This window comes from Brassica napus, chromosome A7, assembly GCF_020379485.1.
Source record: "Brassica napus cultivar Da-Ae chromosome A7, Da-Ae, whole genome shotgun sequence".
NCBI lineage: Eukaryota > Viridiplantae > Streptophyta > Magnoliopsida > Brassicales > Brassicaceae > Brassica > Brassica napus.
In genome coordinates this window covers 4,267,831-4,293,951 of record NC_063440.1, presented here as the reverse complement: position 1 = coordinate 4,293,951, position 26,121 = coordinate 4,267,831, and the positions used below count along the sequence as shown (strand labels likewise).

The 26,121-nt window shown below is 36.6% G+C and overlaps 2 protein-coding genes across 2 annotated transcripts; both read right to left on the bottom strand.

Moving 5' to 3' along the window:
• Positions 1-12,536: 12,536 nt before the first annotated feature.
• LOC125576730 (receptor-like protein 35) lies at positions 12,537-19,356 on the bottom strand. The gene has a single exon (XM_048737354.1). It carries the CDS (start codon positions 16,761-16,763, stop codon positions 14,532-14,534), a length of 2,232 nt encoding a protein of 743 aa, XP_048593311.1. The 5' UTR covers positions 16,764-19,356; the 3' UTR covers positions 12,537-14,531.
• A 1,164-nt stretch (positions 19,357-20,520) lies between these two features.
• LOC106360937 (pentatricopeptide repeat-containing protein At5g02860) lies at positions 20,521-23,431 on the bottom strand. The gene has a single exon (XM_013800617.3). It carries the CDS (start codon positions 23,347-23,349, stop codon positions 20,920-20,922), a length of 2,430 nt encoding a protein of 809 aa, XP_013656071.1. The 5' UTR covers positions 23,350-23,431; the 3' UTR covers positions 20,521-20,919.
• Between the last annotated feature and the right edge of the window lie 2,690 nt (positions 23,432-26,121).

Genomic DNA, 26,121 nt, shown 5'->3' with positions numbered 1-26,121 from the left:
TTAAAAATCCTAATAACTGGTAAAGAAGGGAAGCCGAAGACAAAAACATTGAATGTTGTCTACAAACAAATTTTTCAGAATATTCCGTAGTCACGATACGTAATTTTAATCTACTTTTTTCAAATACAAATTTTAAAATATATAAACTGTTACAATTATTTATTTTTTATATTTGCCAGATGGGTTGTGATGAGTTAGGAGACCGATGACGGTATGTCAATTTAATATTATTTCATGTTCAATAAAATTTAGAAATTTATAAATTTATCAAATAATGTTAACCCGTCAAATTGCTTACAAAATTTATTTAATCTTTTGCGCGTTTCTAATTGAATTTGCTTTCTTTATCGAGAAATGTACTTCATAATTTATATTATTTATGGATAATATTTTGATTTTTATTATATTTTCTTTTAATATGTCTACATAAATGTTTGTTTATTATTTATGGAAAAATAATATTATTCACCTAAAATAAAGAATTACGAAACATATACAATACAATTCTAATTAATGATAATATAAAATCTGTCACTTCTAAAACTATACACTATTTATTCTATTTTTTGAATGAAAGTATCTTCGTAAACACACAAAATATTTTGTGACGTTGCAATTATACATACACATAATATCTGCTTCTTCATACTGACGTTACTGTGTTCCCTCTCATGAGGTACGGACCGAGAGAGAACACAGGGTGTGGACCGATCATGTTCTTATGTCCGCACAGGGTGCGGACCGGTCACCTAGTATTTGTTTTAAATTAACAAAGTGGTATGCACTCTTACGTTTTTGTCACAACATTGGTAGGCTAATACAAATAAAATTTACTACTGTCAATATACATTAAACCCGTCATAATTTATTCATGCAAATGTAGAATGGTAAAGATAATTCTCAAATAATGACATAATTTAAATGTTAAAAAGTTAAGAAATTACAAATAGACAATCCTGCGCTTTTAAAACACTGTTCAAAATCTAATACAAACTTGAAAGAAGAAGGGAGAATTTCATGTTTATCACTTTTATGATACTATTATTCATTTTTAGCACCACTAAAGATACATTTTTCAAAATACATTCTTCATTAAGTGACAAAAGATTATTATACCCTTGTTATATTTATAATAAATAATTATTTACATAAATAAAAAATAAAAAATAATATTTTTTTATGTTTACGAATTATACTTTTCTAAATTCGAACTTTCTTTTATATTTTTAAGTATATATATATTTATTAGAATCCTAAATTTCACATTCCAAAAAACCATACTCCACCCCTCAACTTTAAACCCTAAGTCTAGATTAGTTAACTGTAGGGGTATAAACGTCTTTTATCTTTCGTTAAAAGTGATGGTAAAAGTGGTTAACATAAACATGAAAAGTTGTAATATGAATGAGGTATATTAATTGTGTTATATATATGAACAAATAGATTCCAAAGAATTGACTTTTTCAAAAGCTCCATACACGTTTCCCAATGCAGCTCACCACCTTCTCGAGAATGAAGCCCCTCTGTTGAAACTTCGTAAGAACGGTGGAGAAAGCTAGATCTACTTCTACCGGCGAACTTTTTTCACTCTTTCTTTTGGTTTGGTTAAATTTCCACCGATGATATCTCCATCCTAACCCTTTCAAGAACGTGAACCAAGTGAAGAAGCAACAAAAATGGAAATACACTCTGTATGGAAGGTTTTTAAAACTCTTACCTCGGATGTGTCAATTCTGGCATCATGGCTCTGCATCTAACTCCATTTACGACCCTGAGAAAATCTCAAGTTCTGCAATGCTCTTGTTCTATCATTCTCCTTTGTTAGGTCCTAGCTTCTTCAAAGGAAGATTTTTAACGGCATTTTCAACAAGGTCTGCCGTAAGCCTAAGAGGACTCTGCAGAAGAAACAAGATCCTGGAAAGTTCCTGATTCCATGCTCTATACATAACCATGATTTGCCAAACGCCCTCTGCGATACTGGATCTGCAGTTAGCATCATGTCCATAGACACTGCTGACCTATTAGGTCTAAAGATGGAACCTTCTCAAGATAGTTTCACTTTCGTGGATAACTCCAATGCAAACTCAGCAGGCATGATCAGCAATGTTAAGGTGGAGATAGGAGACTGCACTATTCATGTGGACTTTCATGTTTTGGAGATTAAATCAGGCAAGCCATCTTCTTTTCTTTTTGGAAGAGCAATCATGGCTACAGTGGGAGCAGTTTGTGATCTAAAGAAGAATATGATGTGCTTGACTAACATTGATGAAAGAGTCTACTACGATCCTGTGGACAAGACCAGAAGCAAGGACTTTATCTCTTTCATAGAGCTGTCTGACGATGAAGCACACACAGCTGATTCAACTCGCGAGCCAGCAAAACCAAAATCAGCATCGATCGATAATGAACCTTCGGCATCGGTCGACAAGCAGCTTTCAGAATCGATCGACAAAAAACTTCCAGCAGCGGTCGACACCCTCCATATTTCAGAACAGGCCGTGACAGAAAAGTCTAAGTTTGGGGGGAAGGACCAGGCAGAGGAAGAAGAAGAAGAGGAAAAAAAATATAGATGCTTATTTCCTGTCACCAATCCCTTCACAATTTCAGGAGGGAAGTCTTGAGTGTAGAGTGCGCTGCAGAGGAGGTCATGAACCTTTTATCAAGATTAGAGTGTTACGTGATTCAGAGATGAAAGATAAAGGGGAACTTTCAGCACGAGCTTTCATCAACTGTATCAACAAAATGAGGAAGAGGGACACTGAGACTTGTTTTGGAGCAAGTTCACATGCTAATCCAGACTAAATCAGATCTCCCGAAGTCAAGCTAATGACTTAAAATAAGCGCTGAGTGGGAGGCAACCCACCGTTAGCAGCAACATCGACCGACACTGTAGCAGCAACATCGACCGACACTGTAGCAGAAAACCAGGAGTTACTGTAGCTGCGTTACTGTAGCAGAGCTACTGTAGCAGAATCACTGTTCATCGAAAAAATAAATTTTATTATTAGCAAATTGGTTTTATTAGTTATATATTACTAACTTTTAGTATTTTATCTATGTTAGGTTATAGGAAAAGATCTCAAGCAGATGAGTTTGCACAAGAATCGACGAGTTCTGCATCAGCATCGACCGACACTTAATTGTGTTGATCAATACTCAAATCAATGGAAGGTATACCCGCGAGCCTTGTTAAATATCATCCTTATGGTTTATTTTCCCACCGATCTTAGACTGTATAACACTATTCATAGTATTGTTTAAATTTGAAGGAGGTACTACTAATATTATGTTTGAGTTAGATATTTAGAATAGGGACCCAAGTAGACGATTGCCTTGAATATCGACCGATTAGAGCATGTCGATATCGATCGACAGTACATCACCTGCAGCGACCAATGGTAACTCTTTTCCATCGATCGACACTTAATCTGGTCAGGTATATCGTTCTAACTTACTAAATTTTGTACTTCTGCTTTTTGATTTTCACCTTACCACCGACTGTGTTACACTGGGGACAGTGTAATTTAAGTCTGGGGGGATTACTAACGTTTATCTACCTTTATGAATCTTATTTAAAACATTTTCAAAATTTGTTTTTATTGAGTCAAGAAGGGGATGATGATCTAATTAGATTCATGCTTGTTATCTAACCACTCTTTAGCACCATTCTAGACTTACTGATTGCATATAGTACTAAAGATACTAAAGTGGATCAACCTGTCAACTATGTTTACACTTGCTGAGATTGTTTGAAGGAACCGAAGCTGACCTCCAACCTAATTTGACTTAACTGTTTGTCTTGGGGCTTGGTATACACTGGATCAGATTCCTCCTTCTGGTCTGGAAGGTAAAAGTCTGAGTGATTTTGGTTTCCTTCTCTCCTCCCTTTGGCATCCTAATAAAATAAAATAAAAGATTGAGATGATTTCTTGCGGTTTAGAGGGGTAGGTACATTACCGATGACCCCACTATTCGCCTACACTTTGTCAAGAAAAAAAAAATATATATATATAATAAAAAAAATCGAAAAGAAGGTGAATAAGATGGACTGCATCAGCATCTTTGTTCATTGGAATTGAGATAAAAAAGGATTCAGAAAAGGGATATATAGAGTAAAAAAAACCAGAACAAGACTACCTGTTTACTCAGATACCTGTTGGGGTAAGAGTCCATGTGTCTTGTGATCGATACTCCCAAGGTAAAGCATACACATTTATTTATGTTAAGAAATGAGGTTGGTAGAGGGGAATGTCAGACATGATTTGCTAAGATGTTGGCTAGGTGAATTTGGTTGCTAAGCTAAGATATTGCATAATGTGCTTCTGTAATTAGGACTTCTTAGATGTGGATTGCAATATTGTAGAGGTGATGATTCTAAGTTTTAAATCATGTGAGCCCCTTCTGTTTTCAAAACCTCTTTCAGAGAGACTGTCCGTCTGTTTTGCTTGAGGACAAGCAAAAGGGTAAGTCTGGGAGAGTTGATAGACCATATATTTTACCCAATTTTAATCATGGTCTATAAGTGTTTTAAAGTGTTTTAAGATACAATTATTATGTTTTGGAGTCTATTTAGAGTATTTACAGGTTCAGAGACGTTTAGGAGAAATATGGTGATTTTGGAGTCTTTTGGAACCTTTGGAGGTGCAGAGTTGTACAGACGCGTCAGATATTTAGCTATGTATGGAGACCTTCCGACCGTTAGATTGAGCCCGTATTTTTCCACAAGATATAGCTTTGAGTTAGCTTTCCAATGCCACCGGTCTCAGGTCAATCAGAAGCCTGTAGCAGAAGTTATGTATGTTTTATTGAAGAGTGGTCAGTCTGCCTCGCGAGAGGAAGCTGCCGAGAAGAGGAAGCCACGTCGATCGATGCAGCACTCTGCACGTCGATCGATGGAGATCCCAGATCATGGATCTTGTATATTTTATGACTGCGTGAAGCCCATAAGTAACCACAAATTACCAGAATGTCCTTGGACGACCAGAAACCCTACTTATGTCATTTCTAAACCACTGTCGACGGCTACGCTTTCTTTACACTTTTCTTTACTCCATTATTCTTGTTTGAGGGTTGGAGAGAAGATCAATTCTCCTTCAGAGATTGATTGGAACTCCATTGATTTTATTATTGCTTTCTATTCTATTATATTATTCAGACTATGATTTGTGTTTCTTTTATCATGTCTGAGTAGTTCATCTTGTTAGGTTTAGGGATTTCATGAGCTTAATGTCAAACTGATAATCAATTAGGATTGCTAGGCTATCTATAGAACTTCTACACCAGGGTGATTTGTAATACTAGGATCTAGAATAGTTTTATTCACATGAAAGTGTGACTGATTGTTTGAACCTAGAATCATAGGACAATTGGGATGCACTAAAGTGCAGCCAATTAACGGAACCCGAATTCTGCTGGATTAGATACTTAGGCGTATATGAGAATTTGGTCTAAGAGTCTAGTTGAACACAATCGATTATGTCGTTAACGCTTGTTTGAGGAAGTATCGATCGATGCTCAGACCATAGCATCGATCGACACTCACTTCTTGTTCGCATGCGAAAGCTGGAACAGAGACTTAGACATCTGATTAGTAATTGCATTGAGAGATGGATTACTTACTTATTAAAATCGAGTTCTAGAATGAATCTATAAGCTATTAGCATCCTTGAATTGTAGTTTTGAATCTCTTGATTGATAAATCCCTAGGTCTACCTATTTCTCCTTACTGTTTACAACCTCAATCAATCGAACAACTGCCTTGTTCACATTGCTTTATTTACTGTTTTAATATTGATTACCTAGCTTAACCTTGATTTCTATAGTCTATTGTGTGCCCCTGCTCTCTGTGGATTCGATCCCTAAGTACTACAATCGAACCTCTTATTTGAGAGAGTAAGATCACTTATTAGGGTAATTTGAGTGATATCAGTTAGGGTGGAGTGGAGTTTCATAGAAGCTTTGATGTTGAAGATGGGCTTTGATGAAAGACTAGTTGACCTCATTATATGTTGCGTCATGTCGGTTACATATCAAGTTTTAGTCAATGGGCAACCAAGATGGCGAATCTTACCAAGGAGAGGTTTGAGACAAGGAGACCCCCTTTCTCCTTTTTTGTACATTCTGTGTAAAGAGGCGTTGATCTCGCTCTTAAATGGAGCGGAAGTGGAGAAGAAGATTTTAGGCCTCCGTGTTGCTAGGGCGTGCCCAAGGATCACTCATCTTTTTTTTTTTGCAGATGACAGTCTCTTCTTCTGTAAGGCGTAATTAAACCAATGCAAGGAGATCATGGATATTCTAGACATATATTGAAAGGCATTAGGACAAAGACTAAATGCGTCAAAATCCTCGATGTTTTATGGAAACCGAGTGGAGTGTTCTCTAAAGCAAGACATAAAAGATGTCATAGGCTTTGCTTCTGAAGGAGACATGAAGATGTACCTTGGATTACCTGAAAAAATTTGTGGCTCGAAGATGAAAGTGTTTTCCTTTTTATAAGATCATCTCTATGGGCGAGTAAACAATTGGTCATCAAGACTCCTCTCCAAAGGAGAAAAAGAAGTTCAAGTTAAATATGGCTCAAGCAGTTCTGACATTTGTGATGTCGTGTTACTTGCTTCCACAAGGCATCACAGATAAACTGAGGAACACAACTTCTAATTTTTGGTGGAGCTCAAAACAGAACAGCAAAGGTTTACAATGGATAGAATGGGACGAGATCTGTACCCCCAAGGATTCAGGGGATTAGGTTTTCGAGATCTCCATGACTTCAATATAGCGCTTCTTCAAAACAATTATGGAGACTAATTCGATACCCGAACTCCTTATTGGCACGTGTTTTTTAAAGGAAGGTACTACAATCACACGTCTCCATTGAAAGATGGACAAACATACTCACCATCATATGGATGGCGTAGTATCATGGCAGAAAAACCCTTACTCATATCAGATTTACGGAAAACAATTGGTACTGGTCGAGATACGAGGGTTTGGAGTGATTCTTGGGTTCCAGACTCAGTAGCTCGACCACCTAAACCTGCCGGCCACATTTTTTACAGACTACCCCAAGTTCTAGTTCAGTCATTTATTAGGAATGATACAGAGGAGTGGGATATAGAGCTTTTATGGGAATATTTTCACCCAGATGATATCCCTTTGATACTTGAGCTAAAACCTTCTCGTTCTCTTGCCCCCGTTGGATATGTTTGGAACCACACCAAATCAGGAGTGTATTCAGTTAAAACCGGTTATGACCTACTCCGATCAACCAAGATGAGTCTTACACAAGAAGGGTTCTAGAACCGAGTATCACGAGCCTTCAGAGCCATGCGTGGAAGATTAAGGTCCTGAGTAAGATGAAACATTTCTTGTGGCAGGCTATCTGGGGCTGTGTAGCGACGGCAGAGAGGCTCACTTATAGACACATGAGCACTGATAGGAGTTGTCCTAGATGTGCTGGCCCAGTGGAGTCAGTTAATCATCTTCTTTTTGAATGCCCCCAGCTTTGCAGGTTTGGGCCTTATCAGATTATCCGTCCTTTCCGGGTTACCTCCCGAGTACATCCATATACCAAAACATGAACTTTCTGTTTTGGAAGAGAAAAGAGGTGGCTCCACTGAGACCACAATTCGATACCTTCCCATGGATCTGTTGGTACATTTGAAAGGCGAGGAATAAGAAACTCTTTAATGGGAAAGTCGTATCCCCAATTGACACTCTCCAACATGCGTCTCTTGAGGCAGAATGTTGGAGGAAGGCTAACGAAAAGGAAGAAATAAATGAGGATCATGACGACCCTCCTACTACAAAGGTTGAGATATTGCCCCCGTTGGATATCCCGAATCCCTACCTGTCAAATTGATGCGTCATGGATTGATAATGGCATGCTCAGTGGCTTAGGGAGAGTCTTAAGGATCAAATGGGTTATGTATATTTCGGATTAAGGGCGTGCAACATGAGCCTCTCAACTTTGCATGCTGAAATGGAAGGTTTACTTTGGACAGGCTCATGTATGAAAGACATGAGGATAACCTCAATACGATTCGAGACGGACTGCTCAGACCTAGTGGACATGACTACAAACCCGGAGGATTAGCCAACATTCGCGACAGGGATAGAAGTGGTCCAGAGATTACATGAGGGATTTCGAGGATGTGAGCCTATCTCATATTCCTCGGAGTATGAATGGTCGGGCGGATGCATTAGCAAAAGAAACAAGAACCAGAGGCTATATTTTCTTTCATATAGATCAGACCCGACCAGACGGAGGTGCTCCTCGGAGAATCAGCTCGTCTGACCGCCACTTGATCTAAAGTAGATGGGCAGCTGACAAAAAAAAGAAAAGAATGTGGTATTTGTGGCAATTTCTCAAAGAAGAATATCTGATACTCTTTTTCTTTACCTTAGGAACAAAAATTTATCTCCAATACCAAATATTAAAAGATAGAAAAAAACATCAAATAATCCTTCTTTCAAATTTAAGCTATTTTTTCCAGTTCACACATGCCCATTTTAATCACTAATTATTAAACACGAATAAATTTCATATATTAAATAGTGAATTTTTTGCAGAATTGACCTACAACTTAAAGTCAAACACAAAATTAACTTCTTCTTTTTTTGGAAATTAGTTTTGCCCTATTCACCCCACAAGTTCATATAATTCACGAAAATGCCATCAATTTTTTTTTCTTTTCGAAAATGATATTTTTACTCTCTCACCCTCACCATCTTCAAGTAATTACAAGATTGCCATTGTCATCAATACCCTAACCACCATGAACAACCAATTTGAAGCTCTTAATGCTCCCAAAATCAAGTTACCCTTCTTCTTTTTCCATTCTTATGAACTAAACACAACATATCACTCACTTTCTCTCCACATTAAGCTAAAAAAACCAAGATTTTGATTTTAAAATTTTATGGTTCATAATGTAATAGAAGCTAACGATTATGGGTGGGTCACTTTCGTTTGAGATTCTGTGTGCTTGGAGAAGCCTTATGTGTGCTAGGGAAGTTATTTCACCAATTTATATTTTGAAATCAAATTTTTTTTCCGGATCTGTTCGTCAGACGACTTACATGGGAAGTCGTCTGGCAGTAGACGACTCACCTGGAAGTCGTCTAGTCAACGCAGAGGTTATTTTTGCAATTGACTTTGAAATCTATTTTTTTAGACGACTGAAACTTAAGTTGTCTGATTTTGTTTGGTTACAAAAAAATCTCCAAAGAACCTAGCCGATTTACATTTCAGTGGTCATAGGTTAGTTTTGCATTTGACTAGATTATTTCAGAAGTTTGACTTTCTCGGACGACTTACATTTCAGTCGTCTGGTGAAAATTGAAATATCAATATTTTATTAACACTAAACGACTTACAATTAAGTCGTTATAGGTTAGTTTTTTGCAATTGAAAAAAAACTTCAATATTTAATTATACCCAGGCGACTTACAATTCAGTCATCCGCCCGACGACTTACATGTAAGTCGTCCATGATTTTATTCTGAGATTCTGGTCAAACCTCGTAAATCCTGGACGACTTTCAAGTAAGTCGTCTGACGGACGACTGAATTGTAAGTAGTCTATATATAATTAAATATTAAAGTTTTTTTTTCAATTGCAAAACTAACCTATGACGACTTAATTGTAAGTCGTCTAGTTTTAAAAAAAATATTGATATTTTAATTTTCAGGAGACGACTGAAATGTAAGTCGTCCAGGAAAGTCAAACTTCTGAAATAATCCAATCAAATGCAAAACTAACCTATGACGACTGAAATGTAAGTCGTCTAGCTTTTTTGGAGTTTTTTTTTAACCAAACAAAAGTAGACGACTTATTTTTCAGTCGTCTCAAATAACAGATTTCAAAGTCAATTGCAAAAATAACCCTGCGTTGACCAGACGACTTATATTTTAGTCATCTGGAGTACTTAGATTGAAGTCGTCCACGTCGACCTAAATGGACGACTCTCTGGAAGTCTACTAGATGACCTCCGTGGATGTCGTCTGCGTCAATGTTTAATAAACTTGCATTTTCTCTAAAACTATAAAGACTTTTAAACATTTTCATGTTAATTCATGTTTATTAATGAATATTTGGGCTACTGAATGAAATTTATAACTTAATTGGTGATATTTATGAGGTTACCAACATTCACGTTAATTAAAGTTTCTAACTGATCCGAGAAGACTTCAGTGGAAGTCTTCTCTGCTAGTTTTTAAGTCTTCTACGTTAGTTTTTGAATAACTTGTATTTTAAAGAGTGATAAGTAACTTCAAGATATGTAAAACTCATATTTACAAAATATGTTCTCTCCCTTAGTTTTACTAAATTTGACTAAGTTTTTCAATGCAAACTTATAAAAAATATGATATGCTTTGACTAGTTACTATTGTTTGTTTCCATCTCTTAAGTATTATTGTTATAGACAATAATGATGATTATTGTTATGAGTTGGAAGAATGGTTAAAATGCTTCTTAAAATGTTGTATCAATATGAAGCTACCATCATTTTTGTTTATTAAGATGAGAAAAAGGCCATTGGAGTTTAGTATTGCATATGAGAGATCCAAAGATAAGAAAAAGACTACTGAAGTCTATTATTTCATTGATTTGTAAATGTGTAAACACATTTTTAGCACATGTATTACATCTTGGGAAACATTATTACTGATTTTACAAAAAATTCACAACTAAAAGAGTAGACATGCAATTTACAAAACAGACCACAAACAAAACTATTATAGATCATTCCTCTATAAAGACAAGCTTGGACTCCACTTGATATGGAAGAAGACTTTGTCAGAAGACTTCCATGAAGTCTAGACGACTTTTAGGAAGTCCAGACGACTTCCAAGAAGACTTCCATGAAGTCTAGACGACTTTTAGGAAGTCCATACGACTTTCAGGAAGTCCAGACGACTTTTAGGAAGTCCAGACGACTTTCAAGAAGTCCAGACGACTTTCAGGAAGTCCAGACGACTTTCAGGAAGTCCAGACGACTTTCAGGAAGTCCAGACGACTTTCAGGAGGTCCAGACGACTGAAGTGGAAGTAGTCTGGAAGACTTCCTGGAAGTTGTCTAGTGCATTATATTTTAGACGACTAACAAGTAAGTCGTCCCAAAAGTCTTCCAGATCTGAAAAACCTGCATATCAAATCCAGATCTGAAAAACCTGCATATCCAAAAACGTTCAAATGGCTTAAAAACAGAAAAAATGAGTGGAAGATTAGATAAATCTACCTTTATAGAACACACAAAAATACATATCTAAAATTAATAGATCTACCTTTAAATGAGTGGAAGATGAGTACCATCTGATTAAAAACCTGCAAAAAAATATAGATTAGTAAGAAAGACATGAGACAAAACTGAAAAATTCATATAAAGTTTGGTGTTTTCAAGTTAAAGAGATTAGAGTGGGTTTGGAGAGTTTTAGTTTGGGAAAAAAGTAAGAACTTTATACAACAAAAAGTTACCAAATGAAGAAAAATCAGACATAAAAACTTACCAAAACGCTCAGATCTATTATGAAAGGGAGACTTCGTCAGAAGACTTCCGTAGGAAGTCGTCTGGACTTCATGGAATTCATCTGGACTTCAAATCCAGATCTGAAAAACCTGCATATCCAAAAACGTTGAAATGACTTAAAAATAGAGAAAATGAGTGGAAGATTAGATAAATCTACCTTTATAGAACACACAAAAAATACATATCTAAAATTAATAGATCTACCTTTAAATTAGTGGAAGATGAGTACCATCTGATTAAAAACCTGCAAAAGAGATAGATTAGTAAGAAATACATGAGACAAAACTGAAAAATTCATATAAAGTTTGGTGTTTTCAAGTCAAAGAGATTAGAGAGAGGTTGAAGAGTTTTAGAATGATGAACATTACATTTTTGTTGCAGCCATTTGAGAGGAGGAGAGAAAATGTGTAAATTTTTCTTTATATAGGGAGACAAAAAATCCAATTTGGTTAAATAGTTTTGATTCAGACGACTTTCTAGACGACTTACTTGTAAGTCGTCTAGAAGAGTTTAATATTTTTAGCGGAAAATTAAAATATTTTTAGCGGGAAACTAAAATAGAAGACTTTCCAGACGACTTACAAGTAAGTCGTCTGGTTTAAATTATTTAAGCTGGAAAATAATTTTTTAAAAAATTTTAGGCGGAAGTATTTGGACGACTTACATGTAAGTCGTATGTTTTAATTTCTTCACCAGACGACTGAAATATAAGTCGTCTAGACCCTAAGCATAACCCCTAAACTTAATTAACTAACTAAACACTTCATAAAATCAGATTAAACTTCAAAAGTGTTTACTATACACAAAAATAAACACGTATAGGTAAAAAATTAATTTTTTCAAAAAAACATTCAAGCTTTCCAAAATCTAACCCTAAGAATACATACAATACTATAACATATGTTGCCAAACCCTAGACCAAAGAATACCATGATTCACTACCTACACTCATCTATGTTGAAAACAATTCAGTTTTGTTATATTTTAATTTATATCACTTAAAACTATTTATAATTACATGATTTTAATTTTTCGCTTATCAAAATGTTTTTTAAAATTTTTATAAATTATTTTTAAGATCAGCTACACCAGAAGACTCACTTTGAAGTTGTCCAGACGATTCAGACGACTTACTAGGGTTATATTCGTAAAAATAGCTTCTGTTTTTTTGTTTGGTCACGAGGGGCTGGGCTGTAACTTCACAAGACTTTTAGGTTAGTTTTGCATTTGATTCAAGTTTGGGTATAGGTTTAGGGTTAAAGTCAAGTTGTGGGTTAGTTTTGGCAAATTCCCCTTAAATAGTTGACTTTTGATGGATCTAAAATATCTTCTTTAATGACAACATAAGATTTTTTTGGTTCTGCTTTAATAGATACAGTTTAGAAAAACTTATTTAAGTTTGTGATTTTTATATGTATGAAATTTTAGTGATTTTGATAAACAAAATATCTTTTGATCTTATGCAGTAATCTTGTTTTAATTTTTAATGTTTAACATATTAAATAAATTAAATTGATGACTATAACTTATTAACTCAAAAAAATACAAATATATTTAGATATCAACAAAATTCAAAATAATTCAAACTTGGATATTGTTTTAATTAAATTTTTCCTTTTAAAAAAAGGGTAAACGACTTATTTTTACACCAGAACTATCGTATAGTAACAGATCCACACAAACTTTACACTTACCCCCAAATCCACACAATTTAAGTACGTAAACCTATTTCTCCCTAAACTGAAAGTTTAAAACCCGACTCCCCCTGAAGTTTGAAGAACAAACTAATACCAACAGATTTCTGACTTAAAGTAGGTTTAGTATTATGTGTTTTAAAAATAAACCAATGTCTAACCTAATTAAACCTAACATGATCCGATTACGACCCGATTAGAAATGTAAACCGGATTAACCCAAAATTAAAACCATAAGCCCTAAATCCCCAAATTAAAAAATCTGTGTGTCTCTCTCCCTAAAGAATCGACGACAAGAGTGTAGGGAGGACGACAACATGTAATTTCCAAACTCTCTGATCTCTCTGTTGATTTTGTTTTTTTTTTCTTTTTTTCAGAAATCAAACATGGATGATTCATGAACTGATGTTAGCCTGGAATGGAATGAGGTTTCTTAATTCTTAGCTCCAGACTCATTACTCATTGTCTCAGGGTGTGTGAGAAAGAGAAATGGATGAGAAGATTTTTGATTTTTCGATTTAGGGTTCTTAGGAAAACTGAAATCGATTTTTTTAACCTATAGTAGGTGTTGGTTGGGTATGTAGTTGGATAGGAGGGTTGGTCGGGTTTTAAAATTGGTTCGGTCCTCTGTTTACGTGTGGTTTAGGTTCTAAACCATTAAAACCAAATCAAGTATTCGTCTAGGGGGAGTCGGATTTTGAACTTTCGGTTTGGGGAGAAATAGGTTTACTTACTTAAATTGTGTGGAATTGGGAATAGGTGTAAAGTTTGTGTGGATCTGTTACTATATGATAGTTATGGTGTAGAAATAGGTCGTTTACCCTTAAAAGGAAAAAAAGAAAGAAGAAAAGACATAAGCAAGCCTGTTGAGTTTTTTTTTTTTTAAAGAAAGAAGAAAGACATAAGCCTATTTAGTCTTCCTATCACGCTTTCTAAAAATAACAAGATCAGAATAAACTTATGTCTCTTGGATTAGTGATAAATGTTCTTAAACCAAAAAAAAAAGAAATTGCTGATACAGATAAAATACAGCACGCCAGTTACAAAAAAAAAAAACCACGAATTAAGTAACTAAAAGTTTATTTAAAGCATTACATAATTTCTTCTAGGTATTATATCCACGGTCCTCACTGTGTTGGATATGATGATTTATTCGCGACAGATCCATGCAAGCCGCCGAGATCAAAACACCATTTACAAAGGAAAACTGATTTTGTAAATAAATAGGGATATGGGAAACAGTTACAATTCATTTGTAGGGTTTGCAGAAAAAGAATTGTTGGTTGGAGATTCAACATACCACCAGATATCTACATGAGCCATTGAGGCTTTTGTAAAGTCACAAAGTTCCCAATAATCAATCCAAAGATGATTCCAGGTGCTAAGCCAATGACAGCTGCAGTCCAGCTCAATACTGCTTGCTCTTCTTCTTCTTCTTCTTCTTCTGTTTCGGGTTCTTCTGATATCTCTGTGTCTATGTCTCCACATGTTATACTGAGAGGGCGACCGCAAAGTCCCATGTTATCTTCAAAAGATGAAGCATCTTGAGTCTGAAACTGCGTGCTTTGAGGTATCTGACCAACAAGCTGGTTGTGGGAAACCGTAATGTTTGAAAGGCTTGTTAGGTCTCCAAGAGAAGGAGGAATTTGGCCTGAAAGTTTATTATTGGACAAGTCTAGAGACTCGAGTGTAGTCAGATTTGCCAAAGATGAAGGAATGTGTCCACTGAAACCATTGCTTGACAGATTGAGCACAATAAGATTCTTCACTTGGCCAATGGATTTAGGGATGTTTCCTTCGAGCCTATTTTCTGAAATATCAATGGCCGTTAAGAGTGTGAGAATCCTTCTGTACTTCATCTTTAGTCCTTTATTCATCAAAGCCAACGAGTCTTGATCATAGGAACGATCTCCAACGTAATTCAGTTCTGAATGGTTTCCCTTTGAGAAAATCGCGCTCCAATACATGAAAAAATTAGATGGTAAAGTTCCAGTGAAGGAATTATATGATATGTCAATTATTCGCAACTGAGAGAACGAAGGAGTAACGTTGGGATGATATTGTAACACCCCGTGGAATTCATTAGAGTGGAGGACCAGCACTTGTAGATTTCTTAAGGATTCCAACCAAAATGGAAATGTGTCATTAATTCTGTTGTGTTCTAAGTTTAGAACCTCCAAAGAAGAACAGCTAGACAAAGATCTCGGAAGTTTTCCCACTAATTGGTTATGACCAAGATGGAGGGACCTTAGGTTGCTGCCATTGAAAAATATTTCAGAAAGTTTTCCACTGAGGTGATTGTTACCAAGGTGGACTCTCACGAGGCTGACCGATTGGAAAATGGATATGGGTATTGGTCCTATGAAGTTGTTATTGTCTATGTATAACTCTCGTAGCTTAGATGACAGAGATGTATTAGAAAAATCAAGAGTGTTGTTGAAAGAAGAAGGAAGAATGCCTGAAAACCGATTGTTGGAGAGGAATAAAATAGACAATTTTGTCAGATTTAGTAGTTCAAGAGGGAAGCTACCACTAAGGTTATTGGACTCAACATTTAAGAAGGCCAAGTGGCTCAAGCTGCCAAAAGAAGGCGGAATTTCACCAACAAAACTGTTATGAGAAAGAATGAGATTTTTGAGATAAGAAAGGTTTCCAAGTGAGGATGGGATTTCACCAACAAAATAGTTAAAAGAGAGGGTGAGAGCAGTAAGATGAGAAATATTTCCAAGTGAAGATGGAATATTACCAGAAAAATTATTAAAATGGAGGTAGAAAAAAGCAAGATGAGTAAGATTTCCAAGTGAAGATGGGATTTCACCAACAATATTGTTAACAGAGAGGTCAAGAAACTTGAGATAAGAAAGATTTCCAAGTGAAGATGGAAGTTTACCCTCAAAGTTATTATCAAAGAGGTTAAGAGAAATGAGATTAGAGAGATTTCCAAATGAAAATGGGATTTCTCCAAAAAAACTATTATTTGAGAGGTCCAGAGAGGTAAGATGCAGTAGACTTCCAAGTGAAGATGGGATTTTACTAACAAATTTGTTACGGGAAAGGTCTAAAAAAGTGAGATTAGGAATGTCTCCAATGGACGAAGGAATGCAACGACTAAAAGAATTTCTGGAAACATTGAGACTGGTAAGATGAGACAATTTTTGAATTGAAAATGGGATTTGGCCACTGAAATTGTTATGTGAAAGGTCGAGAATACGAAGGCTTTGAACCTTTAAAAGCTTGCTATCAGAATGAAACCGGCCACGGACGCTGCTGCAACTTAGGTCTAGCTTAATAACTTCCCCAGATTTAGCATCACACGTGATACCATCCCAATAACAACAATCACTGTTATTCACCCATGACAATGTCTTCGGATGAGCAATGGTACAGAAAGGAGAAGGTTTGCCAATCTCAAACTCGTTTTTGAACTCTAGAAGTGCATCTCTTTGATCTGGACGACACAAGATTCTTGTAGCAGCCGGAAATAGTTTCTGAGAATTAAAAATAAATAAGAGCAAAGAAAGAGTAATAGGAAAGGTACTCATTGAATTCCAAGAGCTTTTTGCAGTCGTAGCTTCTTCTTTTTTGGGATCAAACTGCACTCGTTCTTTAAAACAATGTAAATTAGTTGAAAATCAGTAATGAAATGAGAAAAAGAAAAGGATAAAAACGGGAAACTGTGATTGTTTTTTTTTTGTAAAAGAAACTGTGATTGTTAAATGGTTTCATAGTCACCTCTTTATATACAAAACAATTAGACTTATTGGGATCCTCAAAGATAAATCCACCACGCTGCTTGACTCAAATACCATTCTTCACGTCTAATGCAAAGAGTAAAAGTCAATGAATATATCAGTTGTACGAGCCAAGAAAGTAAGAAAAGTAAGAGGCAACACAGCAAAAAAAGAGTAAGATGCAACACAGTAAAAAAAGTACGAGCAAACCAAGTAGCTTTAACATTAATCGCTCACTCGCTTGCCATCTACCTCTGCCATCCATTGGAAATTTAGATGTGTTATTTAATGGCCAATTCGAGAGTTGCAACTTGCACCAAATATTGGACTTTATCTTTGTTAACTAAATACAATAAAAAAATAATGGACTGTATGCAGCCATGTAGGTAACAAAGATATGTAACTAACTCTTTATCAAAAAAAAAAAAAAAGATAAGTAACTAACCGTTCTTCACGTTGGTTGCAAAAAGTAAAGGGTCATGGTATTTAACTAGTCAGTTTCTATACATTTTTGGTTTTATTAGTTGAAAAAATTGTATGTTATTCGTCCAATCCATACTATATGCTAACTTTTAACGGAAGGCAGCACTCCGTTGGTGATTTTTAGCCAAGCTGAAGTGAAATAATAGTTACTATCATATTTTAAAAAGAAACTTACACTACAAAAAATGTCGATTTGCGAGGATAATTTGTGAGAAAAATTCTCCTCAAAAATTTGCGTCACAGGAATTGCTAGATAAAAATATATCTTTGCAAATCGCTAGAAAATTTGCGATGGATTTGCATGTTACTCTTGGTTTATCACAACATCCTCACACATTTGTGGTGGGTTTGCGAGGAATTTGTGAGACGTGCCTGGTTGATCGAAATTCTCTCACGAAAATTGAATAATGTAGTCAAAATGCATTCTCGTATACGTACCTCTAGAATTCAAAGATTGTAAAGTATAACTCACTTTATTAATGCTTAAGAAAATAACTCAAAATTTAAGCTCAATCTATAAACCCTTAAGCTATGCAACACACTTGCATCTTCTTATATAGAGATTTATAATTCCTAATCCTAATAGGTAATACTTTTAGATGACTCCTAAATGTTTAGATAACTCCTAAACATTAGTATTCCTATCTTCCATAATTCGGTAGGATTAGGAAATAACTTCTAACTCAAGTTTCCTTTTCTTTCAAGCTTAATCCAACAGTCTCCCCCTTAAGCTTGAAACTTTCTCTTGAAATGTCTTGCATCCCGATGAGCTCCCTCATTCCTTTAAACTTAATCCTTCCTAGTGCTTTGGTTAGGATGTCAGCCTTTTGTAACTCGCCTGAGACATGCTCTACATCGACTTGCCCCCTTTCAATACACTCTCGGATGAAGTGGTATCGCCTGTGAATGTGTTTACTTCTGCCATGGAACACATGGTTCTTGGTGAGAGCAATCGTAGACTGGTTGTCGATTCTGATCAGCACTTTCTCAATAGGTTGCTTTGTGACTTCGCTCAGTAGTTCTTGCAACCATATGGCCTGCTTTGCAGCCTCTGTCCAGCCATGAATTTGGCTTCACATGAAGACAGAGAGCAACCGTATCTTGCTTACTTGAGTTCCACGTGATCAGACTTTTGCCTAGATAGAAGATGTGACCTGCAGTGCTTCTCCCATCATCCATGTCAACGTTGTGGCTGCTATCACTGTAACCAATAAGCTTAGGAATCCCTCATCAGCTTTTGTCATATCTGACTCGAAAAAGAGCAGGAGTAGAACAAAGGATTTATTGTCTCCACTTCTTGTTTACACATCACACATATAGGGTCAATAGCATGATTCCATTTCAACATTCCGTCACATGTCAACAATGTATCATGCATTGCCGTCCAAGCATGAAACACATATTTTAGCGTTGCATGTTTGAACCAGACAGCTTTATTCCATCCTTGCATTATGTATTCCTTTCGGATCATCAGTCAAATGTTTTTTGATGAGAAAGAAGACTTGTAACTCTTGAGTAATATTCTTCCATAATGCAATATCTTTTGTTTGCAGATTCTCAGATTTTATCTTCTCTATTTTCTCTTCCACCTTATTCGCAATTACTGTGCGATGATTTCTTCTACTATAAATATGAATATCAAATAACTTGATTTAAATATTTTCTAAGTATCTTAAAAGTTTAAGGAAGTATTTTTTTTTGTTAAATTATTTGATTATAAGGTCTGGAAGACTCACAAAAGACTTCCTAAGAAGTCTTCTTACATATCTCACCTAAATTTTAATAGAATTTAGGGTTTCTGCCTAAATTTATAAGAACTTAGGTTTCTCGCTTAAATCAAAGTGTTCCAGAAGTCTTCTAGGGGAAGTCTTCTCATGTATTAATTTTGTGTATATTAAACCATGGATCACAAAATTTGAATTTGAGAATTCAAATTATAACATATACAGAAAAATCTATATTTTATTATATGGTTAATGTTGTTGTTTAATTTGCTTTAATAATTTAAAATTAAACAAATGATAGAAGATACACTAACTTTTATCAAATATTTATTATTCAAAATCATTAATGGTCATATATACTTTAGCCACATTAAAAAATTCCATAACTTTTGTTTAAGAAAATAATATAGAACATTAATAATTAATTTATGGTTAGTTTAATAAAAAATATTATATAATTAATCCAGCGACTGGCCTTGATGGACCGACCTATTTTTCTAATTATTTTAAGAATCATCGTAGTGATGATACATGGCTACAAAAAAAGTTGTAATGTTTTTCAATTAATATATAGATGATGTACAAATATATTTAATATTTTATTTAGTAAAAACATATATTTTTACTGAAAATTTAATATTAATAAAACGGATTTTGTAATGTTTTTCAATTAGTATATAGATGATGTACAAATATATTTAATATTTTATTAATAAAAACATATATTTTTATTGAAAATTTAATAATAATCTGATTTTGGGAATTCACTTAACACAATTAATGCACATATTTTTGAATAGGACAATTCTCCTAAATAGACAATTTTTAAGTTTTGGTCACAAAATAGACCACAAGAAAGAAAGTGACTAAAATGTTTTATTTAATAGGTAAAATGACTCTAATATCCTAGATATATAAAACAATAAAAAAATAAAAACATTTTAATTTTTTTTTAATAGTTTTAGATTATATGTTTTCAAATTCGGACATTTTTATATTTTTTTTTATTTTTGAAATTTGTTTTTTCAAATTTTTTTTTTCAAATTTTCTTTTAGTAATTCGAAAATACTTTTTGAAACTATTTTTAAAATTTTAATATTTATTTTTTATTTTATTAAATTTTAAACCACGATCTCAAATCTCACCCCCTAACTCTAAACCTTAAGGTTTAGATTAGTTAATCCTAGGAATATAAGTGTATATTTATATCTTCAATGAAACATTTTGATCATTTTAATATTTAGAGTCTATATCTGTGACAAAAAAATTTTTAGTACTATCTTAGCGTGTTTCCGTTTTGAATATTATTATCTATAAACTGAATATGATAGCGTAGATGACATGGGAACAATGCAAAACAATGAAAAACAATGTGCAAGTTTTAATCAGAAATATAATATTGCATGACATATATAAGCTAAAAGAGACGTCTCAAAACATACAACTAATTCGTATAAACTAATCACTATGCTTCTTAGCCTGACACAAAAGACAACATATCTCCTTTCCGATCTAGAAACGATCTCAGTCAAACAAGTTCCATATTTTCATCATCAGAAAGGGGAAAAATGGAACCGGAGCTTGAGCAGAAGTGATCCAGTGAACATCAGTCCCATACATAAGCTAACCAAAAACCACCCAACGGTTTCATACTTCAGTTTCATCTGTACAAGTGAGAAGATGATGAAGGGTCAGCTGCAGATTGTATGGCTTACTGCGATAAGCAGATATGCCCAATAGTCCTGACTCTAGAATTCCAACTATCTTATTGGCCATTTCTTCACTATGCGTTCCAGCAACCTTTGTTCCTCATCTTTAGGAGCATGAGGATCAAGATTCTTCAGATCTTCAGCAAACAGCTTTGCCTCATCTTTCCTGTTTAACTTACAGTAACCATCGACAATGGAGTTGTAAGTGTTCTGGTTTGGTCTACACCCATTCTTGATCATGTACCTAACGACGCCAATGGCTTCCTCAAACATCGAGTCAGCCGCATAAGAACCGATAAATGTATTGTAAGTGATCACATCTGGAACAATCCCTGAATCTCTCATCTCTGCGAAGATTCTAGAAGCATCTCTCATCCGAGTATTCCTACAATACGCATAGATAACTGTGTTGTACGATATGATATCTGGTTTGATGCCTTTAGCTTGTATTTCCCTCAAGATCTCCTCTGATTTTCCGAAATCTGCAGACCGGCTATGCATATACATAAGGCTATTGTACGTCGCCATGCTTGGTGTGAAGCCCATCTCTTTCATGTAATCTAACACTTCGTTCGCCTTCGCCACCATCTGCCTTCTTCCGTATATGGACACCATGGAGTTCAATGTGGTTATATCTGGTGAAAACCCTCTTTCTTTAAGCTCGGAGAAGGCACGCTCAGCTTCCGGCAAAAGATCACACTTACTACAAACCAAGACTAGAGTCTTCAAAAGCACAGCTCGAGGCTCGATAACTCCAGAATACACTTCTTCTGCTAAGAAATGCATCCGACCTATCTCCTTGCCGTTTGCATACGCATGAAGTAGCGAGCAGTAAGTTAACTCATTCGGTTTGCACCGACCATCCTCCATCTCTGCAAGAACTTTCTCAGATTGTTCCCACATTCCTCCACGTGCCAAAGCTGCCAACACAGTGTTATAAGTGGAGAGGTCAGGAGTGACCCCAGCTTCAAGCATTCGCCTGTAAACAGTCATAGCTTGTTCAAACGAACCACATCGGCTATAAGCACTGATAAGCGTATTGAAAGTCTCTCTCTCAGGTACGAAACCTGCTCTCTTCATCTCCTTGAACACACCCGAGACTTCAGAATCCATCCCGTTTTGGCCAAAGACTGCTAACAGCGTATTCCAAGTGACAATGTCTGGAGAAAGACCGCACACGTTGATCTCATCAAATATCTTCATCATCTCCGCAAACTTCCCCCTGTTACCATACATCTTTATGAAGGCATTAAAAGTACAAATATTCGGTTTGCAACCAGCGTTCCTCATCTCTTCGAAAACACTCATAGCAGATTCAACCTTCCCAGCTCTCTCGAATCCGGACAAAAGCGTGGTGTAAGTGAAAACATCAGGCTTCATTCCCTTTCCCACCATCTGATTCTTAAGCTCCATAGCTTCATCCAACATTCCATCACGCGCATACGCAGATATCAACGAGTTATAAGTCACAATGCTCGGTGTAAACCCACTAAGCTCCATCTCGTTCAAAACCTTCATAGCTTCTTTAGGCCGATGAGACTTGCCATAAACATCCAACAAGGCGTTGTAAGTAACCTTATCATGACTAAACCCTGCCATCTTCATCTCTTGGAAAACCCGAGCAGCTTCTTCATGCAAAGATCCTCGCTTACAGCAAGTTATAAGCGTGTTGTACGTATACGCATCAGGAGCAATCCCATCACTCTTCATCTTCTCCACAAGAGACGTAATCTTACTCCAGGGAGTGCCCATTTTCCCAAACACGTTCAGAACAACATTGTAAGTAATCAAAGTCGGTTTACAACCTTCTTCTTCCATCTTCTTGAACACCATCACAGCATCTCTATACCTTCCGCTATTTGCAAACGCAGATATCAACGAAGTGTACGAGTAAACGTCAAGCGAGAAGCCGTTTTCTATCAGGCCATTGAACAAGTTGGCAGCGGAAGAGACTCTTCCTTCTTTACCCAACATCGAGATAACAACAGCGACAACGGAGTTATCTAATTGATAATCCTTTTGCTTCATAAACCAATCAAACACGCTAAGAGCTAAATCGAATCTCTTATGGAAGCCTAATCCTTTGAGAAGAGCGAGTAACTCCGAGGAAGACGACTCCGATAACTGAGAGAGAAGAGGGTCTAATTGGCCGGAATCGAAAGTGGGTTCGATTAAGGAACGGAGAATCTGCTGGCCATGAGGAGATAAGCCATGGTAAGACCAAGGCTTTCCGAGGTTAGGGTCTCGTGACTTGCCGATTCGAGTTCGGTTACGGGTTTTGGGAGGTTGTGGGGTTATGGGTCTTCTCGAATTAGGGTTTTGGTGGAGGAAGACGTCGTGAAGGAGAGGCTCTACCGGAGAAGGAGGAGGAGTTTGTGAGGTGAGAAAGGGCGTTCTGGAGAGTTGGTGGTGGTCGTGAAACAAGGGCTTTGGGGAAGGTGTGCTTGGGAGAAGAAGAGGGAGAGCTAGCTTGTCCGCCATTGGAGAGAAACGAGGAGGAGGAGGAGGAGAAGTAAATGGATATATCTTCTCTTCAACTTTTCTTTGTTATTAATTAATTTCGTCATTCTTTATTTTTAAATTAGTGTGACCAAAATATCCTAAATGTTAAAGATGGTCAAAGTGGTGTATATGCGAGGGAAAAATGGCCATAACTTACTTAGAGATCCAAACACTCGTATTCATGACATAGGTAGTCTTTTTTTTTTTTTTACGTCAAACGGTCATTCTATTACTCAAGCTTGAGGTGGTCTGGGTAAACAGACCGGAATACAACAACCAATGAAAACTAACTCTCTACGAAAGCTCCTAGCAGTCTTAGCTAAAAAATCAGGAAGCTGATTGCGCACTCATGGTACATGAACGATTTTGAAATCCGGAAAACAAATCTGCAGCGTCTCTATCTTCTCCAGCTCTGTCGAAAATCTTGGCCACTCCTGGGGTTCATTTATCATTGCAATCAGCTCCTTGCAGTCAGTTCCAAAGATAAGCCATGGTAAGACCAAGGCTCTGTTCTCCATCGCCCATCGCAGCGCTTCTACCTCCGAATGCAGCGCTGATTCACATCGAGTGAAGTTTCGTGTTCCCATAAGTTGTATGTCCTCCCTACTATCCATCCAGACCCATCCACATCCACTAAAGCGATCAGAAGCTGTCCAAGATCCATCTAGTAGACAGATATTACCCAAGCTTAAGACTTGGTTTACATCATTATTGCTGGCCTGGACGTGTGGCGGTATCATCTCATTCGCGTTAAACCACACTTGACATTCACTCTCTGCGTATCGAACAAGTTCCAAAGGGTCTTTGTCTATACCCTAGAAAAGCTTATCATTGCGAGCCTTCCAAATATACCATATTATCCAGGGATAAGGATCCCTGCCTTGGTCTGGTGCAATGATATTATTTTTCCTCCAGAAAAGATAGCCCATGTTTGTGTAGACGCTTGCCACTGGGAATAAACCTGGACTTGAAGACCATACTTGCAAGGCTGGAGGGCATTCAAATATTACATGAGTTACATATTCCTCTATTTGCCCACACCTTGGGCAATAATTATCGCACCTCATATTACGCCTTACTAGATTCTTCGTTACTGCTACCTAACCCGTTATCAATTGCCGTATAAGATGGCACATCTTCCTTGGCGCTTGTAACTTCCAAGCAAAGGCTTGAAGTTTAGTGATACTTGGCTCTAATATTTCCTTTTCCTCTTCTTGCTTCAACAGGTTCTGAGCAACCCATTATCCAGATTTGACTGTGTATTGGCCATTCCTCGTGTAGTTCCAGCAGAAAGTATCTTGACGATGAGTAGAGCTTATGGCCATGCTGCGAATGAGTGGTATATCATCAGAATGGACATAATCATCTAGTAGTCCTACATCCCACTCATTTGATTCCTGATTAATGATGTCACTGACCCTCATGTTTAGGTGCATCACATGCGCTATAGGTCTAGCTGGTCTAGCAGGTGTCGTTGGAATCCACAGATCCTCCCACACCCTGACGTCATAGCCAGAGTGAATCTTCTGTCTGATCCCTAGCAGTAAAAGCTTCCTTGCTGCGGAGATGCTTGTCCACACATATGATGGGCTGCTAGTAGAGATCGCTCTCAATGGCGAGGTCATCCTATAATATCTCCCCCTTAATACTCGGGCAACCAGTGAATCAGGGTATTGGACCAGTCTCCATAATTGCTTTGCCAATAATGCTAGATTGAACTTATGACATAGGTAGTCAAATCAATTTTTTTAAGCATTTTCATATATCACAATTCAGGATGTTACAGAAAAGTTAAGATAATTGATTTGGTTACCTATGTCACAAAAATTGACTTACCTTTTTTGTTACACATCCGTTTAGAATTACAGAGTTAAGCGTGCTTGGACTAGAGTAGTGGGAGGATGGGTGACCTATCGGGAAGTGATACGCGATACCGTGCGAGTGAGGCTAAAACACGGAGAAAAGTCATGTGGTGTTTACAGGATCAGTAAACAATGATTATGAGCCTTGGAAAATTTACGCAGTGTTGGTTGGAACGGGATACGGTCCACGGGCCGAGTGAGAGAGTGTGGGGGACCCATTAGCTGTGGATGGTCGGAGCGTTGCAAGTGGTATCAAAGCTGGTTAGCCATCTCGTTTCTGACCTGAGAGGGGTCTTGAGACCTGTCGTGAGGCGCAACGAGGACGTTTCTGATACCACATGAGATTCAGACCGTATTGATGGTTAGACTGAGGTTCGTATTGGATCGGCCTGGAGGGGACGGATGGCTAGACAGATGCGATGGAAGATGGGCTGGCCGATTTGTACCTGAAACAAATGAGAAGATTTTTATGAGTTTTTATGAATTTTATATGATAAAACAAAGAACAACTATATGATAAATGATGAACACAAATGAAAATATGGATGTGTATCTCTCTCAACAGATCACTGGATGAATGATGAATGAAGATGGGATTTGGTTTGCTGGATGTGTATCTCTCAAGCTAAATCGGTGGATGGAAAAAGAGTGAAGAATCGCCACAAGCTTGATGATGAAAGCTTGATAAGATTCGGTTGCTTCCTGGCCGACTTCTCACACAAGCTAGAAAGACTTTGGGACTTTTTTGCTGGGGCAAACTGTCTCATATATTTCATAAATAAAAGACATACAAGGCTGCTTATAGTGGAGATTAAATACCTGGTAGCTATGTCCTTCTAGGGGACTTTGATGCAAAAACAACAAGGACTCTCTTGGACTCTAAATAGAC

Bases quoted from the DNA above. Each gene is read 5' to 3' on its own strand.
- LOC125576730 (XM_048737354.1), bottom strand. From the start codon at position 16,763: ATGAGTACCTTTCCTATTACTCTTTCTTTGCTCTTATTTATTTTTAAT.
- LOC106360937 (XM_013800617.3), bottom strand. From the start codon at position 23,349: ATGGCGGACAAGCTAGCTCTCCCTCTTCTTCTCCCAAGCACACCTTCC.